Below are 19,087 nucleotides of genomic sequence, written 5' to 3' on the forward strand. Positions count from 1 at the left end.
TCTCCACCCCCATTTTAGGGAAAACGGTTTTAGAAAACGGGTTTGGAGAAAAGGTTTTCGTAAGAAGTTTTTGTGAGTGTGAATAAAGAAAGAAAGATTGTAGTAGACTAGAAAGCAATAAGCAACAACAACAGCTTTATAGAGTACTACTCCGGGTATGAGGAAGTGATGGTTAGTCTTATCCCCATATAGTGCATTCTGAACAAAAAACCAACTGGCGCCCTTGCATATGCAAAAAGGCGAGTGGTCACTTACAATGAAAATGTAAAGAAAGCAAGCTAACTAAGCTAATACAATACAAGATATGAAAGTATGCTAGAAGGGGGTTGGATCGGGCATGCAGCCATGGGCAACAGGCCCTAGACAAGCATGATCGTGACACTGGGCATCGAACGCACACGATGTCGAGCAACATGACGTCGAGTGGAGTGTTCTGCTAGGTTTTGAAGGTGTGCCGGTGTGCGTGACAATGGGCACAAATACGAGCGTCGTTGCATGCACAGTGGTAGCCCTTGTCCATTGCCTGCCTTCTTCAACCTCCAATCTACAGCCGCTTGTCCAAACTCCTATTTTCCACTTGAACTTTCAATATATTTTTCATCCATTGCAACCAAATTCAACACTAATTTCTATCATTAATCTCTTTAACAACCTTTAAACTAATTTACCTTCAAATTTGAGCTCTTATCTTCTCCTTAATTGGCCAAAATTCACCAAAATCTTTACCTAGCTCGGTTTTGCTCAAATTTTAGACCAAACTTCGGATTTTCTTCAATTTTCAACATCTTTCCAGTTGAATTTCACCATGACAGCCCTCTTTCTCCTTCTTCAATGATTTCTCTAAGTTTTAGCTGAAGAAGATCATAATTTGCTCGAGCGAATTGTGCAAACCGACTTCATCCTCTTCACTCAATTTATATGACCAATTGCCTTTTCATGCTTGCTTCAATTTTTTACCGCTTCTCCTATAATCATTTCAACCCACTAATTATTGTCTAACCTTATCTTCGTCAGATTAAATAACAGTAAAATAATTAAAAGTTAATTTCCAACCACTATCCAATTTAATTTAATTAATTAAAAGAAGCCTCCCGCAAACACAAGCTCTTTGGTCTCCCTTCTCCCCCACGCTTAAAAAGTTTTCTCCTCTTCCTTTCACCTCCCACTCAACGCATGGTTTCCTCATCCCTTGGCCAAAAATTTTCTTCTATACTTTCTTGTTCAACACATAGCTCATCACCCTCATATATTTGAAGCATCTGAAACAAGGAATTGATTATTATAGTCCTAGATTATTATAATTGGATTATAATAGTTTTTGTTTATGATGTAGATTATTTTAATTTGGCTTATGATAGTATATATTTGAGGTGTAAACTATTTTAGTTTGAAAAGAAAATAGTAAACATTGTAGCAAAGAGTAAAAAAGAAAGATGACTGTAAAATAGTAAAAACTGTAGCAAATAGTAAATACTGTAGTAAATTAGAGTTTAGAAATACCGTTGACTGTAGCTAATTGGGTACTACAAAATAATATTTACTGTACCAAGAGGTAGTTATTATAGTCTTAAGATAGTCTTTGCCCCAATCGCTCCCTTAGAAAAATTTCTTTAACATATACCAAAGTAACATACACTTCCTCACATACATATTTCATGCCTAGATCATCTCCCCCCACAAGTTGCAACTTAAAATTTTACTCCGTCCCAATTGAAACACCATCTTTAATTTAACCTGAGTTTAGGGCTTAGACCTGCCTCTTCATAAATCTACCACTAGTTAACTTTTGTCAAGGAGGAAAAAGGTTGAAATATATGAAAAAAAGGAATAAGCCATTGAACATACAACTAAATGTGTCTTTATTTATCCACAATGGTCACATGTCAACAAAAGCTGAAATCTCACAAGATTTTCTCAAAAATTGAATATGCAATTTTTTTAAAAAAATGCTAGAAAATATAATGACAGCTAATTAGTAATAATACAATTGTACCATATGGAAAATTTTCCAAATTAACGTTGAATTTGGCACTTCATATAAAAATAGCCAAACTAAAAAGTGCATTTTGCATAAAGTAATTTAAAGATATAAAAGTTCTTAAAAAATTAGAATAACAAACAAAAAATAAAAAATAAAAAATAAAATGTGTCTTTATTTACCCACAATTACCGCATGGCAACAAAGGTTGAAATCTCAAGATGTTACCAAAATGAACGTGCAAAATTTTCTTTTGCTTTACAATTTTGATATATTTTGTAAATATTTTCAATCGTTTCACCATTTGAAATAATTTTTTTAATTATTATCTATTTTTAAAAGACAAGGAGAAGAGGAAAAAAGAAAAAAAAGAGAAGGAGAGGGGAAAATATTATTCTCATTAGATTTAAACTTTCATTTAATAAAAAAAAAATTAATACTGACTTGAAAAAATATCTTTTTTTTTATTAATTTTTAAAAGAAAAATCTAGTTCTTATTATATCATTTTAAAAACAAATTATTTAATTCTCACCTTGAAAAAAGATAATTTTATATTTCTAAATTAAGCATTTTAGAATGGTTGGACATTCATAAATTAAAAATTTTCATGCTACTACAAACTTTTGTTTGCTGTGCCCACATGTTTTTGAAAGAGTGTGGGATCCTCCAATGAGTAAAAGTATAGGAGAAATTTCTTCAAATAGTACATATTACGTAGTATTAGATATATATATTTTCTTGCACTTGACTAATATTTCAGAAACTGACATGACATCAAATAAATGCTACTACAATAAATACATTTTTCTCATAGTAATACTGAGTATGATACTTCATCTGAAAATAACCAGATTTTTCAAGTTAAATATGGCAAATCATTTATTCGGTAGCCATTAATTTTACTTCAAAATTATTTTTCAAATACAATTTTGTCAAAGTGATTTTTTTTTAGTACAACAACAATCTTGTGAATCGAAGTGCATGTCAATATTATTTAGTTAAAACTCATTTTGACATAGTTGTAATAATGGACATATGTTTTTCATAGAGGTCCAAGATTCAATTCCTATATCTCGAAATATCGAATCCTCAAATTAAAAGATGTATTTTCGTAAAAGAAAAATATTTTTTTAAAAAAAAAAAAAGAAAGAAAAAGAAAACAAACAGAAAGAACAAAAAAGGAAGAAAGGACGAAAAAGGGGGAAGAAGCCATACAACTCACGACTCTCGGTGTTAAAAAAAGAAAAAACCGACGTCTCTTTCATGGAGGACGGGAAGAAAAAGAGAGCCCGACTGTCTGAGTTCGGCACCAGCTGAATTGAGAAATCCGGTGGAGTTGAGAACTAATTCGTTGGAGTCGATGGAGAACGGGAAGGATTGCGCCATGGAAGAGACTTTACTGGCGAAGCAGAAGGAAAACAATCTCTCTTCAACATCCAGAGGTGTTTTTCTGGAAGAGATGAAGAGAGTAGGATACTTGGCAGCGCCGTTGGTCATCGTCACTTTCTCGCAGTTTATGTTGCAGATTATCACGTTGATGATGGTTGGTCATCTCGGTGCTCTTGCTCTCTCCAGCACTGCCATAGCCTTTTCCATTTCTGCAGTTACAGGCTTCAGCGTTCTCGTGAGTAGTAATTCATTGTTTTATTTCAACATTTTATACGTTTAGGATTCTTTATGTATATTTTCCCTTTTTCATAGTAAATTAGCCCTGGATTCCTCAGAGGTAAGGTGAAATTCGGAAATATATCCGTTTTTGTGCATTTCGTCTTTCTTGGAGAATGATTGCATTTTTGTTTAGTTTTGTCTTTTGTTAAATTCTCATCTCTCTTTTCTGGAAGAGTATCATCCTAAGGGGTAATCCTATTGAATTATCATGAAGTAGAAATAATCCTATTGAATTATTATCATAACTTTGTAGTTTATACTGGATCTGCTAAATGCTTAAGTTTTGAAACGTAATTGTGACTAAATCACACACAAAATAAACGATGGAGCAAGTAAGTTAATAGCTAGAGCTGCTCTCTGGTGTTTTTGAACTGTAATCTCGTCAGGTTATCGATCCCAATCTGTTTCTCTTTTTCATTTTCATTTAAGGTTGGATTCAACTCATATTATGGTTGGAGCAAGCCACTGTCATATGGCATTAATGTCGTTGTTTCTTTTGGTACCATAAATTTAGGAGTTGTTTCTTATGGTACCATATATTTAGAAAAGAACCATTAAATTTCAAATATATCTAAAACTACTGAAAAATGATGTCCTAATTCTAATGTTTAGACCCACATTATGTACCTAATAAAAGCTAGTCAAGTTCAAATATAATTTTCTGAGCCAAGTTACTAAACTAAATTCGTTTGTTCTGGTTCCAATAACTGGCCGGATTTTTACCTTGGTAAAAAACAGTTAGGCTTGTCCAGTGCCCTCGAAACTCTATGTGGACAAGCTTATGGAGCTCAACAATATCAAAAAGTTGGAGTTCAGACTTACACTGGTATGTTTTGCATCTTCTTAATTTGCATTCCTCTGTCCCTATCTTGGCTCTTCTTGGAAAAGCTACTTCTATTCGCTGGTCAAGATCCTCTGATTTCGCACGAAGCTGGGAAATTCATTGTTTGGCTGATTCCTGGGCTCTTTGGTTCCGCATTTCTTCAACCACTTGTAAGATATTTCCAGTCACAAAGCTTAGTAATTCCCATGGTCATTTTCTCTTGCATCACTCTCTGCTTCCACATACCATTTTGTTGGTTAATGGTGTACAAGGCTGGACTCAGAAATCTGGGGGGAGCATTATCTATGAGTTTGTCATATTGGCTGAATGTGATTTTGCTAGCATTGTACATGAAATTCTCGCCCAGGTGTGAGAAAACTCGTGGAGTCATTTCTATGGAGCTGTTTCAAGGAATTCGAGAGTTCTTTAGCTTGGCAATTCCTTCTGCGGTGATGGTTTGGTGATTTATCTGTACCTTTTGTTCTGTTTCTTAAATCATGAACCATGGCATCTGAGTACTTTGAACAATTTTTTGGAACATTGAAAATAATAGTTTAATATTCATCTTTTCAGCCTTGAATGGTGGTCATTTGAGCTGATTATCTTACTATCAGGGCTGCTGCCGAATCCAGAGCTTGAAACTTCAGTTTTATCTGTTTGGTATGCCAGCTCTATCTCATAGTAGTGAACATGAAAACATTTCTAAATTTCTTGTGCAAGCTAATTAGGGTACTAGATGCAAGGCAATCATACTAAAAGATAGCTCTTCTTAACAGTCTCAATACAATTGCTACCCTTTATTCAATAGCATATGGACTTGGTGCTGCAGGAAGGTATGCTCTAAGAGACGTGCACATTTGCTTAACTTTTTGCATATCCACACTTCAGTTAATGATATTTTCGATTAAATGATGTTATTATTGATGAAGTCTTTGTACCTTTAGACTAGTTGAATATTAACATTCGATTTTCATAAGATTGAGCAACAAGATAACTGATTTTAATGACTTAACTGCATCATTATCTGTTTACACATTATGAAGTGAACTTCTGCAATTGCTAGAATAACCCCAATAGAGAGTATAGGATCTAGATCTTGATTCCTTTGTTAAACTTATTTGCTTTAAGGTAAAACAGTATCCACTTCTAGTTTTATGAGAGAGATATCATTTGTACTTCACATAAAATGGAACATTTCATAAAGGTAGTTGCAATTAAAGTGTCCAAGCCTTTAAGTTAGAGGTTCAGGATTCAATCTTATCAAAAGTAAAATAAAAATTAGGATTCAAAGTGATATTAGATGTTCAATTAAGTAATTGAATTTTGCTTAAGCTTTTAAGTTATCATAAATTTTAAATAATTTAAGATGTTCCCAACAAGTAGGAAAAATGCATCGTTATATAATTCATTTTATTAATTGCTGCTGTCACAGCACAAGAGTTTCCAATGAACTAGGTGCTGGGAATCCGCAGGCGGCTCGTCGAGCAACAAGCGTTGTTGTATTCCTCGCCATCTTGGAAACCTCAATATTGAGCACAATCCTTTTTGCTCTTCGTCACGTCTTTGGTTATACTTTCAGCAATGAGAAGGATGTTGTGGCTTATGTTGCCTCCATGGCACCTCTGATTTGCGTATCTGTGATATTGGACGGCATACAGGGAGTCCTTTCAGGTTAAACATCTCTGCTATGAATCATAAAAACTAAACCCTTCAGTAAAAATATTATCAATTCAAATTGCTGCTAGTTTAAAGGTTCAAATATTAGTTTATAAATGATATATAACTCATGTTAGTTTTACCTCTCCATAGACTTCTTCCATAGATTTAGGACATGTTTGGACTGACTTTCTAAGTACTTAAAAGAAATCCGTACAAATTGTTTGGAGTTGAAACATTATTTGATTGACCAGGCATTGCTAGAGGGTGTGGATGGCAGCACATTGGTGCATATGTAAACTTGGGGGCCTTCTATCTTTGTGGGGTTCCAGTTGCTGCCCTTCTTGGTTTCTTGGTGCATCTGAGAGGAAGAGGCCTTTGGATTGGCATACAAATTGGGGCTTTTGTGCAAGCCATGTTGCTCTCCTTCATTACAATTCGAATAAATTGGGAAGAACAGGTATCGTCTCTCTTACCTCAACTATCTACTCTAATCATCGATCATAGTTTGAACTTTGAACTGCTCAAGTCAGGTCATCTCGATTTTTACTTTTCTTATAATTTTCTAACTATTATCCTTAGATTTTTTGCTCTAACTAATAGTTGAAAAGGTCATAATCGTGATAACTCAGCCCCGTTTTACAACCAGTTCGTTTTTTTATTATTAAGTTTGTTTTCTATCAATTTCTTATCATGATTCGCATCTTTCTTAAGTATAAGAGTTGAATTATTAGATAAATTCTGAAAACAGAAACAAGTGTTTAAAAACTATTTTTCTTTAGTTTCCAAAATTTGGCTTGATTTCTGAAAACATTGATAAAATGTGAATAACAAAGGAAGAAATTTAGGAATGGAAGAAATGTCTATAGGCATAATTTTAAAAAACAAAAAACCAAATAGTTATCAAATGGGGTCTTAATCATTAATTTTTTTTCTTGTGATTTTTAAGAACTAGTTTATAAGATCTATTTGATAACTATGTCATTTTTGTAAACATTATTATACCATAGAGTTTCTTTGTTATGTAATATATTCTTTTATTGTAAATGTTTTAAGAAGGTAAGTCGAGTTCTAAAAACTTGGAAAAGTGGTTTTAAAAATTTTGTTATTATTTCTGGAATTTGACTAATAATTTACATGTTTGTTTAGGAAGGATGAAAACCATTTTAAAGTTTTGATGTGAGACAAGTACAAATTTTAAAAACAAAAAAATTGAAAATCAAGGCATCGTTTGGTAAACAATTGGTTTTTGGTTTTTTGTTTTTGAAAATTAAGTCTATAAACAGATTTTCATCTCTAAATTTCTTCGTTTGTTATCAATTTTTTTTATTAATGGTTTAAAAAATCAAACCAAAATTTGAAAACTAAAAAGAATAGTTTTTAAAATCTTGTTTTTATTTTTGGAATTCGGCTAAAAATTCATTCATTGAACTTAATAAGATGCAAATCATTATAAGAAATAAGGAGTAAATAGACTTAATTTTTTTTAAAAAAAAATGTTTACCAAACGGGCTCAATTAATCATTAAATGGAGTCTAACCTTTTAGTTTTTGGATAATGAAACCTTATAAACACTACTCTATTCAATTTTTTTTTTCAATATAAAATCATTCTAAAATAAAATAGGAGAAAAAAATAAATCTTCATTAAAAAAAAAAAGAAAAAAGAAAAAAAATCACAATGGTATAAATTTTTTACTGATAGAAAAAATATCAAACTATTTAAAGAAATAGCAAAAAATGTATTGATACACATTGATAAACTTCTATTAGCATATATTAGTGATAGAAGTTATTAGTGTGTATCAATGATAAACTTCTATCAACTTTTATCACTTATAGATTTCAATCTTTATCAAGATTATTGAATATTGAAATTTTGTTATTTTGTGTAAATATTTTTTTCTTGTTTTTATTATTTTTTTATTTTTTGAAAATCTCCCCACAATGATCCAAGACTACCGCCTCTTTAATGCACTGTTGACCTCACCTTTTATGCATCGACGTCCGTTATTTTAGTGCAGCTCATGCGGAATTTTGAAAATAAACAAAATATTTAAAAAAACTAAGATAATATATTCTTTCAATTTTCTTATCCCTCTCCCTCTCTCAATTATTCCCTAGTAGCGATATTACTGGTATGTTTAAAATACATTTTTAGGTGTTTAATTTAAAACATTTTATTTGAGAAGAAATTGGAGTGTTTGATAACTAACTTTTCAAATGTGTTTTAATCCGTTTTCATCAAAATTGTTTAAATAAAAATGAATTTTTTGAAAAACATTTTTTTCTCCAGTCAATCCAAATGAGTCTTACATCATTTCTTGTATTAGATCATCAAAGTCGTCAGACTTAGGTTTTTTTATTAAAAAAAGAAATAATAAATGAGGGGAAGAATCAAACCTCTATTGTATAAACACAATGTACAAATGAAAATTGAGTTATGCTCATTCTAGTCATAAAGTAGTAGTTAAAGTCAAGTAAATAGAGGATGTTTAAAACACATTAAAATTTCAATTTTTTAAAAAAATTGTAATCTTGAACTTTATATGAGAAGAAAAATAATGAGTTTCAATATTAAAAAAAATGGAAAAAGAAGAAAAAATTGTTTGTATTTATAAAATATAATAATAACAAAATATTGGGAATGCGTTCTGTCATATTTGTACTTGGGAAAAAGTCAGTACTACTAGACTTGTCTATATTACTTCAATTTCATGATAAGGCCAATCCTCTTGAAAAATTATTTTCGAAGAACTTTGAGAGGCGAACTTTTTTAAGAGTACAATAATTTTCTAATAAGTTTTAAATCTATATATACTCATAATAAGTCTCTTGTTATATAAAAACCAATTCATGAAGTTTTTATTTTATTTCAATATTGCAGGTTTTGTAACTTATCGTTTATATAAGTTTTAAAACTTATTAAAAAAAATAGTAGTTTTAAAGATATTCATCTCTTCAAAAGACAACCTTCTTCAAAATTAAAATGTTGAACTGTTAAAGAGACAAGATTATCTCCTCATGAGATGACGTATACAATTATTTTTTTTTTTTAAAAAAATGACATATACAAGATTTTACAATATTTGATACCATGGTGTAGTGGCAAGAAAATTGCTTTATCAACTATTTGAGGCTGAGTTTGATTATCAACGGAACCAATACAAAAGAGTTTTTTTTCTTGAAACAAAATACAAGCTATTTTTCGCTCTCTTTTATTTATTTTTGTTTATCAAATTGAAATTTTAAAATAAACTTCATAATATTTATTAAAGGTTATAATAACTAAATTATAATTTAAATATTAAACATTATTTTAAATCAAAATTATTGATTTTGTAAATTAATCATTACTATTGAAATAATTAGTTCAAGTTAAAAGATTATCAATGTGATTATAAAAAAATTATAACTCAAGGTAAAAAAAAAATATAAAGGAAAAGTTACATTTGGTGCACTAAATTAAATTCAATACGTAGGGTTTTTATTGTTCTAAAATAATTTTTTATATTTAAATTATGAAAAACTATTTTAATAGTAAATAAATTCTTAAAATATTTTTTTACAACAACTGCAGTGATGGGAGATTGAGACCATTATTGTAGAGTTAAGCTCACATTGGCAATATCCTTAAAATATCCTAACATATTAAACATTAATTATAATTTTTATATTGTTATCAATTGGCCATAGCTTATAATTATATGATATAAAATATGTATACTTGACCGATAGATTCGAGGTTTTAATCTCCCTCCTTAGTGTTTTTAAATTTCATAATAGAGTAGAAAATATTTATATTTTATAATGTAGCTATTATACCATTTATATCTTTAATGAGTTTAAAAATCGACAATTTTGATAATTTTTTTGTTAAGATAATGTTTAGTATTAAATTATAATTTGGTTAATATAATATTTAACCAAAAAATAAAAAGAAAGTCAAAACAAGCATAACTCAACTTGCAGATAGTCTATGATTTGAATTTCTCACTCCATATTTTACTAAATATCTTTAGTTTCAATTTTATAGACTAAAGTAAAAAGGAAAAAAAACAAATGGGAAAGAAAAAAGTAGCTTGTATTTTGCTTCGAGAAAAAACACACTTGCATTGGTTTGGAATCGAATCTAGAGACCCCTGCTATTGCACCAAGTTATGAAAAGATCATCTCTTGATCGTCTCTTCAAAAGATGACTTTGCCTCAAAATTAAATTAAATTTTTGAGGCAACCTTCAAAAGACGACCTTTAAAGTTACAATATTTTTCCAATAAGATTTTAAGCCTATATGTATTTCTAATAAGTTTCTATTTTTTCTGTTTTATTTATAAAAAAAAAAAAACCTCCAAAACAATAAAAGAATTAATTTTTATTTTTTACCCAATGATTCTACTTGATGTTCTAACCATTAAATTGAACTTGAACTTGAATTGAGATTGGTTGGAAATGCGATCAAAGCCTCATATTGGTTAGATAAGGGGAGAATTATGAATATATAAGTTATGACAACTATTTCCATTGATATGAGACCTTTTAGGGTAAAACAAAAAACAAAGTCGTGAGGGTTAAATAATATCATACTATTGTGGAGATAGTTGGAGGGTCGTTGTCCCTAAATTGACACATCTATGCTATTAGATGAGTAGTAAAATTGATATTTAATTTGGATGGATGTCATCATAGATAAAATTATTACAATTTTTAAATTACAAGAATTAATTGTAACCAAAAGTTTTTGTTTTCTTTGTTTATTTCTTTTTCTTTTTGTTTTTTTTTTACTATGCATCTGTATGGTGTTTCTCTCTGTTAATGGATATTAGATGTGAACTATAATATTAATAATTATTATTTTTGACAACATGTGGAGTGGATGGGCATTAGAAGTAGATTATAATAATAATAATTATTATTTTTGACAAAATGTGGACTGTGATGATGGAATCATTTTTAGGATATTTTTATGGTTATAGTCTCATTATATCTTGCAGGCAAGAAGGGCTGGTGAGAGGCTTTTGATTTCTGAGAGCAGTTATCCATAAGATTATATTTGGAGCAATCAAATCTCTTTTTAAACAGCGAGGCTTTGATATTCTTATCCATTTTTCAAAGTCTGAGATTTTGATTAAGACATTTATGCTTCAAGATTTTAAGTTTTGTTAGAAAGAACTTTTAATTTTGTCATTTATTAAAATAATGGGAGTGTTCGGTTGCACATCTAGCACAATGGATATAGAATAATATTACAAAAGTAATTATTGGATGAATAATAATTACTTTAAAAAATAATGTTGAATTACAAATTAATGTTTGAGCTTTCCTGAGTTCAAACTTCAAGACGTATCAAATAGGTGACTAAAGTTCTAATCTTATATATTTAACAAGGTTAATTCAACTTGGAGTGTAATATAGATTTTCAATTTGTTCAACATATTTTTAGATCAATGATTTTATTATACATAATTTTTCTAGTATGAAATTGGACTAGAAGGTCATGTCAATTACGGTTGAATTAATCATATTTTAAGCTATATATATATATATATTTGAAGAATATGCATACTTTCAATCTTACCTTAACAGAAAAGACTCTTAATTTTGTCTAATAAATTTTTATTTAGAAAATATCACATGAATCTATAAAAATTGAAAATTATATCAAAATTTTGAGGACTTAATTAGACATTTTAAAATTTTTTAGATATAATAACAAAATTGAAAATTTATGGATTTATTATATGTTTTCCCTTATATGACATAGGTCCTTGAATTTTAGCTAGATTTGAAGGGACTGTTTCATAGACAACTCACATTCTATTTTATGTTTTTAGATTCAGTCAAGTAAATATGTGTTTGGTTGACAGTTGAAATTCTGTTTTCGAAAACTGTTTCTGGATTTTATAATCCAAATAGTGCAAATTTTGAAAACAACTTTTTGTATGTTTTCAATGTATCCAAATTTTGAATTCAAAATTGTAAAATGTAGAGTTATATTAAAATTTATGAAAACAATAACAAATATACTATTTCATGTTATAAACTTAATTATTTTTAATAAATTAAAATATGTAATGTATTAGATATCATATATTTTATGATATTACAAAATAATAATTATACAAAAATTTTAACATAAAATAAGTTCATAAATTAATTAATGGTTTATATTCAACCTATTATTTAGTAAGTAATTAAATATAATTTCAAACACATTATGAAATTTTGTTTAAATTGAAATTTAATTTCTAAATTTGTTTACCAAAAACATGAAATACAACCATATTTTCTTTGAATTCCTTGTTTTCAAAATTCTATTTTTAGATTGCCTACCAAACAAGTCATAAATTTTCTCATTTATAGTTTGTGTTTGATATATTTCCAATTTTTAAAAAGTATGTCTAATACGTTCTTTAAGCTTATCTAAACTTAGTAAGGCTTTTATTCAAAAACTTTCAAATTCCCATAAAAAAGACAAAAATATAGTTGAAATAAGAGTAAAATATACTTTTGAATTTAGATATTTAAGGGTTGAAGTAAGTGTATATTTTGCGTATGAAACCTAAAAATAAACATTTTTAGTTATCTGCTTAATAGTCTATTAAAAGTGACTAAAATGTATCAAATAGATACTCGTCTTAAATTTCATTAAAAATATGTTATTTATTCACTAAATTAGATTGGAAATGAGAATGGTGTTGGTCTTTTTTTAGTGAACAAGCAATTTATGAGGTGTCCTCTCTTATTTACGTGGATTTGTTTTTTTTTTTTTTTTATTTAATTTAGTGGTTGGTTAATGTTACCTCTTTCCAAAGGAAATTATTTATGTGGATTTATTTTATATTTAATTCGAAGGATGAAATCGTTTCATGTTACACTAAAGTTATTTTTAATTATGCAATATTTTCTTCATTAATTAGTCCACTTTCTTTCGTATCACGTGAAAATAATATTTTTTCACGATAGATTTAATGCCATGTTTGATTATGCAATATTTTCCTCATTAATTATTTTTGTTTCTTTCTTGATTATGTAAAGATCATTTTCTCTATCTGTAGACTAAAATCATTACTTCTTTTGGACTATAGACTAAATTTAAGCCAGGTATGATTATGCAATCTTTTCTTCATTAATTGCTTCAATTTACTTTGTTATCATATTAAAGATCAAATACTTTTGATTATACAATATTTTCTCTTCATTAATTAATCTAATTCTTTTTTAGTTATCAGGTATAGATTATTTATTTCACAAGTGCATTCACCTATTCTTCCAAATGCAGAAATATATTTATGAGTTTTGACAATGTTGTTCCATTCTAACAAGTAGTATTTTACTTACTCCAACGCTTCTGTCATACCTATTTTTTCTTACACTTTGGTAAGAGACTAAACGACTTTACTACTTTAACGTCTGTTTTAAAAATAGATATATTTTTCTTAATATAAAAGTTCTTATTTGACTTTTTAAATAATAATACCTTAATTAACCTCTTGAAAATATTTTAGCTAGCATAAAACTGAAATTTTTACCGATTTGACGTGTCATTCGAATTATGTTTTATGTTTTCAGATTTACTTGAGTTTTAGCAAGTATGTGTTCGACATGCAATTGAGATTCTATTTTTTTTTTTTTTTTTTTTTTTTTTTTTTTTTTTGTGATCTAAATGATTCAAATTCTAAAAACAACACTTTTATGTTTTTATTATATCTCGATTATAAATTTTAATTTTTAAAATGTATGATTATATTAAAGTATATCATGTCATAAACTCAATTTATTTATTTTTTAAATATGTATTATGTAATGTAATGTGTCATAAATGATATAATATTACAGAAAGATACAATTTTTTCAACACAACATATTCACAAATTAACTAATAATAGTTTATAGTCAACAAATATTTAGTGAATAACTACTATTAGTCTTACGGTTAATAAATACAATATTAAACACATTTAGAAATAATTATTTAAATTAGAGTCAGCTAGTTTTGTGATTTTTTTTTACTATGTAAAGAACGTTACACACAACTTTAGTTCACATTATTGTTTGCTATTTATAATTCATCAATTTCTTTTAATCATGAGTATATTGCAATTTTTTTATATTGTAATTTTTCATTTGATAAAAGCATCCAAATTAAAGATTAGAACACCATTATTTAATTGTCAACCCAAATATAACTCAATTGATACATAAATTTACTAAGGTTCAAAAGAAAGAAATTACGAGGAGAGAGAAAAGAAAGAAGTGGGAAATATTAAAAAAATATATTTGTTTCCAAGTTATTTTGTCAAATAGTCATATATTTAGTCAATTTTATATTTAAATTTAATAAATTTATTAATTGAGAGATCTTTTAAATCTATTCTCGAAAATTCATGGACTAAAATGATCAATTTGAAACACTAGGGACGAAGTGCAACTAATCTTAAAAACTCATGGACAAAAGGATATATATTTTTTTACGCAATACTTATTATATTCGCACATTAGCAATATTTTGTTGCTTCATTTTAATAGTTCATCAATTCGTTCTTTCGATATAATAAAAATATCAATTTTACTACCTCCCATGAATCATGAAACTTAAATACAACCAACTCTGTCTTCCTCGTCTAGATTGACTTGAAAAAAAGTGTTTAAAAAAACTCGTTTTCATTTTAACACTTTTGATAAAGACGTATTAAAATACATTCGAAAAAACTATTTTGAGGGATTGTCAAATACTATAATTTATTTTGAAATGATATATATATATATATATATTAAATTAAACAATTAAAAATGTATTCTAAACATATTCTTAATTTTATTTGTGATATGTCAAAACGAATATAATTCAGTATTGCCTACTAGAAACCAATATCACACATCATATCAATCATACTTGAGTAGTTTGTCATTCTTATTATCGTTCCAAAATTGATTCATTACCACATTATATATCTTGACAAAAAATGGACGTGTGTCAGAGTTTCTTAAATAGTTTAGTGCCCTATTTTAATTACTACCATAACTTCATTCTCTTGGACCCGCCTTTCAGTCCCATTGAGATTTGGTTTAAAAGGGAAAACTTGTAGTTGGTCGGTTGTACTCACAAACTTCATTCATTTCATTTTGGAAGGCCCATCTTTTGTCATACTTCCAATAATTGGTCCCATTGCCTATAAGGGAGGGCACCATACAAACAAGTGGCTGGAAAATATGTTATTGTTAATTTTTAAAACAAATGTTAAAAATATTATTTTAACTTTTCTACGTTGAGGTGTAATTGTATAACTATTTCATTTTTTTTTGTTTTTTATTTTTAAAATTAAGCATATATTCTCCAATTTTCCTTACCGTGCTTTGCATCTTTCTTAAGTTTAAGAGTTGAACTTTTAGTCAAAATCTAAAAACAAAAAGAAGTTTTTAAAAACTACTTTTTTTTCTTTAGTTTTTAAATCTTGGTTTGATTTTTAAAAGCACGAGTATACAGAGTAGATGATAGAATAAGAATTCTAGAGGTGGAAGAAGTATTTGTAGGTTTAATTTTTAAAAACTAAAGACAAAAAATCAAATAGTTATCAAAGTTCGTAATCTTAACTATCTTTCTTTCTTACTTTAGCATAGGCCTTCGCCACTTCAAATAATCCTTTTTTTTTCTTTTTCTTTTTTTGAATTAGAAAGAACGAGGCTTCACTTAACTATTTGTATAGGATGAACAACAGGGAGGATGAAAGACAAAGATAGGGATCAAGGGGTTTATGATCAGAGAAAGGGTAGGGGCGTGTTTGGTGTGTCACTGGGTCGATGGGGGAATCTGTAGGAAGGGGGGATAACCTGCAGAATTCACATTAGATATTGCCAACATAAATACAAACGAAATCGTCGAATTGTGTATAGAAACAAAATGAACTACTTCTATTCTCGAAGTTGAGGTATATGAAGAATGGCTTTTTGGTTCCTTTAGTCTAATGGTTAGGACATTGTCTTTTCATGTCGAAGACACAGGTTCAATTCCCGAAAGGGATAGGTACTCATTCCCAACCACTTTCTCTTAGTGTTCATTGTTGAGTGATCGCTCGCTATCTAGTTAGAAAAGGTGGTCCGGAAGCTTCCTCTCTCCCAACAAGAAAGAAGAGATCACCACTTTTCTAAGTAATGGACTTCCTTTCGTTCTTTTTTACTTAACCTTAGATGTCTTTTCATAGATTCTCGAACCTCCAACAGACGAAATCTCCATGCATGTGTTCTTTCCACATCCCTTTTTTTAGCAATATCAGCGAGATCTCTAGAGCGATACCAGCGAGATCCTCTAGAGCGAGATTAGCGATGTTTAACGCATTAGAACAGTTGATCTTTGTGCATTTCCGTGCCGAAAGGTTCGGGAGCGAAAAGTGGGCCCCAGCGGATGTACGTCAAGGTTGCCGGTGGTGCTATGGACCCAGGGGTCCAGAACTATATGATAGAACATGCCGGAAGGTTTGGGAGCAAAAAGTGGGCCCTGGGGCAAGGCTGAAACTTAAAGGAATTGACGGAAGGGCACATTTTCCTTTTGGTTGTTTTTGTTAGGCATTGAACCCTACCTTAGGTGTTAAGTAGTGTCCCCCCTCCCTAAAACCTAACTTAGATAGGGAAAAGATACGAGAGGGTAGGACTTTAACTTTGAAATCCAGGGCCTTTGTTCTTGAAACTTCCTTCCCCCTCTCCATCCCTTACTTGTCTTTTGAAAGCCAGAACATTTGCATCCTTGTGTTCGGGCTCGACTCCGAACTGTACGTGCTACCTCGTACGACTCTTCCTAGGAACTTAAAGTCCCTATTTTAAGATTTTATTCATATAATTTTCACAAAACGTTAAATTAGTTTCCTTATTTAAAATTTAACTTTGACTGAATTTAGTAAAATAATAGCAATCTTTCACTAAAAGAAAATACAATGCGAATGATATGTTTTCAAAATTTTCAAAAAACAAAATAATTATAATGATAATAGAGACATTTTTTAAAAGTTAAACTCTTAATTAACTTTAGAAACTAATGTTAAGAGTTACCAAAAGTATCAAAAATTAATTTGAGATTTAAAAATATATGAATTAAAATAAAATAAGTGAGGTAATGAATGATGGTTAGATGAAAGATACTTTTAGATACAAATTTAAAATAGTTTTTTTATCAAGTGCAAATTAGCGAGTCATATTGTAGTAATCTATTCTAATAATTTCTTGTGGTTCAAGAATTTGTCGCTCCCTTAATTTTCTCTTGAAAATGATTTTTCATCACAATAATTGTTGCGTAGAATGCGCATGTCGTCGTCGTGCTTCATGTCAAAGATCGCAAATATTATTGTTGAATATCACATAGACATGTTCCTATGTGTTCACAAAGCATTATTTGAGTAAAAAAAAAAATGTGTGTTCATATATGCAAGTTAGGACATGCTTGAGAGTGATTCTAAAATGATTAAAATCACTTTGATTATTTTTAAAATCATTATAAAATATGCTTTTAATTATTCAAAACCAAATTTGATGATATGAAAATTTTATCTAAAAGTGTAAAATTAAACAGTAAACTAATTTTTATTGATTAAAGACGTGTTCTGAGTAATTTTGAACGTGATAAAAATGATTTTAAATGTTCGTATGTATTCTATCAATCTTATTTTAAAATCACTCCAAAGTTATCGTTAATTTATGTATGAGAGTTCAATGTCCTACATTCTCTAGTCATTGTTTTTCTTATCTGGAGTTCTTCAATTTGCGTTCTCCCTCGTAGAGAAAAATTGGAGTGCAACAAAAACTCAAAAAACCAAAAAACCAAATCAATTCAAACCGATTCAAATGGTTGAGTTTAGTTTTTTAGTATAAAATTAGACATCTTGATTTATATTTGGAAAAAAACCAAAAAGTATTGGTTTGACTCGGTTTTTTATTAAAAAAAATAGTCAAAATCGAAGTGATCTAATGATATATATATACCCTTAAAAATAAACCATCTTTTGATATTTTAATTATTATGGTGCATGTATATTTGATGTTTAGAAAAAAAATCAATTATTATAGAGTACCTATGTTTTCTATTTAGCAAAATGCCAAAATAAAATAAAAATATAAAATTTTAATTTATAAAAAAAGAAATAGACCCAATTTTAATTTTAAATTAGCAAAAGGACCAATTCAAAATAAACTAGTAATAAAAACAAAATTGGAAGAAAAAAAGAAAATGCAAAAAATCGAGAACCAAACAATAATAAACCGAACCAAATAAAATCAATCTAACAATTTTGTTCTTTATTGACATTGGTTTGGATCTCTTCTTTGTAAACACGATTGGTTTGGTTTGATTCTTGGTTGGCCTCAAAACCGATAAAATCGAAATAAATAAGATGATATTATCAATAATTGTTTAAAAAATTAATTAATTGAAAAATGTATCTTTAATATTGTATATGCATGGTTTGCAACAGTTGTTGAGAAATTTAGTAAATATATTATTTCCTGTTATATATTCACACTACAAGAAATATTGTTTTTTCTGAAGAAGATTTTGTCGACGCAAAAAAAAAAAAAAAAAAAAAAAAAAGAAAGAAGAAAAAGAAAATATTAGAAAAGCTCATCTTTCCTGACGGTAAATTGACCGTCGGCAAAAAGGGGCTTTTTCAACAATATTTTTGATGTCGTTAGGAAAAGTATCTTTTCCGACGGTATTTCTCGATGCCCATGCCAATGTCGTCAGTATACTTAATTGGGGAGAATTTTTTGGACATCTCCCAACGACATATTAGACAGCATTGGAACATATACTCAGTCAATGTAAATCTCTCGACGATATTTTAAAATACCGTTAGGAGAACAAAGTTTTCTCAATACCTTTTAAAGGTGTCGGGAGAGGGTTTTAAAAACCCTCAATCCCACCACCCAAGTTTTCCTTAAATCAACTTTCTCCTCAATCCCACTCCCAAATTTTCTTCAAA

General features: G+C 28.9%; 1 protein-coding gene across 1 annotated transcript; it reads left to right on the forward strand.

The window, feature by feature from the left end:
• The first annotated feature begins 3,144 nt into the window (after positions 1-3,144).
• Positions 3,145-11,340, forward strand: LOC120081648 (protein DETOXIFICATION 12-like). The gene is made up of 7 exons (XM_039036695.2): positions 3,145-3,603; positions 4,386-4,930; positions 5,044-5,130; positions 5,247-5,303; positions 5,903-6,141; positions 6,381-6,586; positions 11,117-11,340. Exons 1-7 carry the CDS (start codon positions 3,340-3,342, stop codon positions 11,165-11,167), a joined length of 1,449 nt encoding a protein of 482 aa, XP_038892623.1. The 5' UTR covers positions 3,145-3,339; the 3' UTR covers positions 11,168-11,340.
• Positions 11,341-19,087: the final 7,747 nt, after the last annotated feature.

The sequence above is a fragment of the Benincasa hispida genome, chromosome 7 (genome assembly GCF_027475165.1).
Source record: "Benincasa hispida cultivar pf3 chromosome 7, pf3_genome.v1.1, whole genome shotgun sequence".
NCBI lineage: Eukaryota > Viridiplantae > Streptophyta > Magnoliopsida > Cucurbitales > Cucurbitaceae > Benincasa > Benincasa hispida.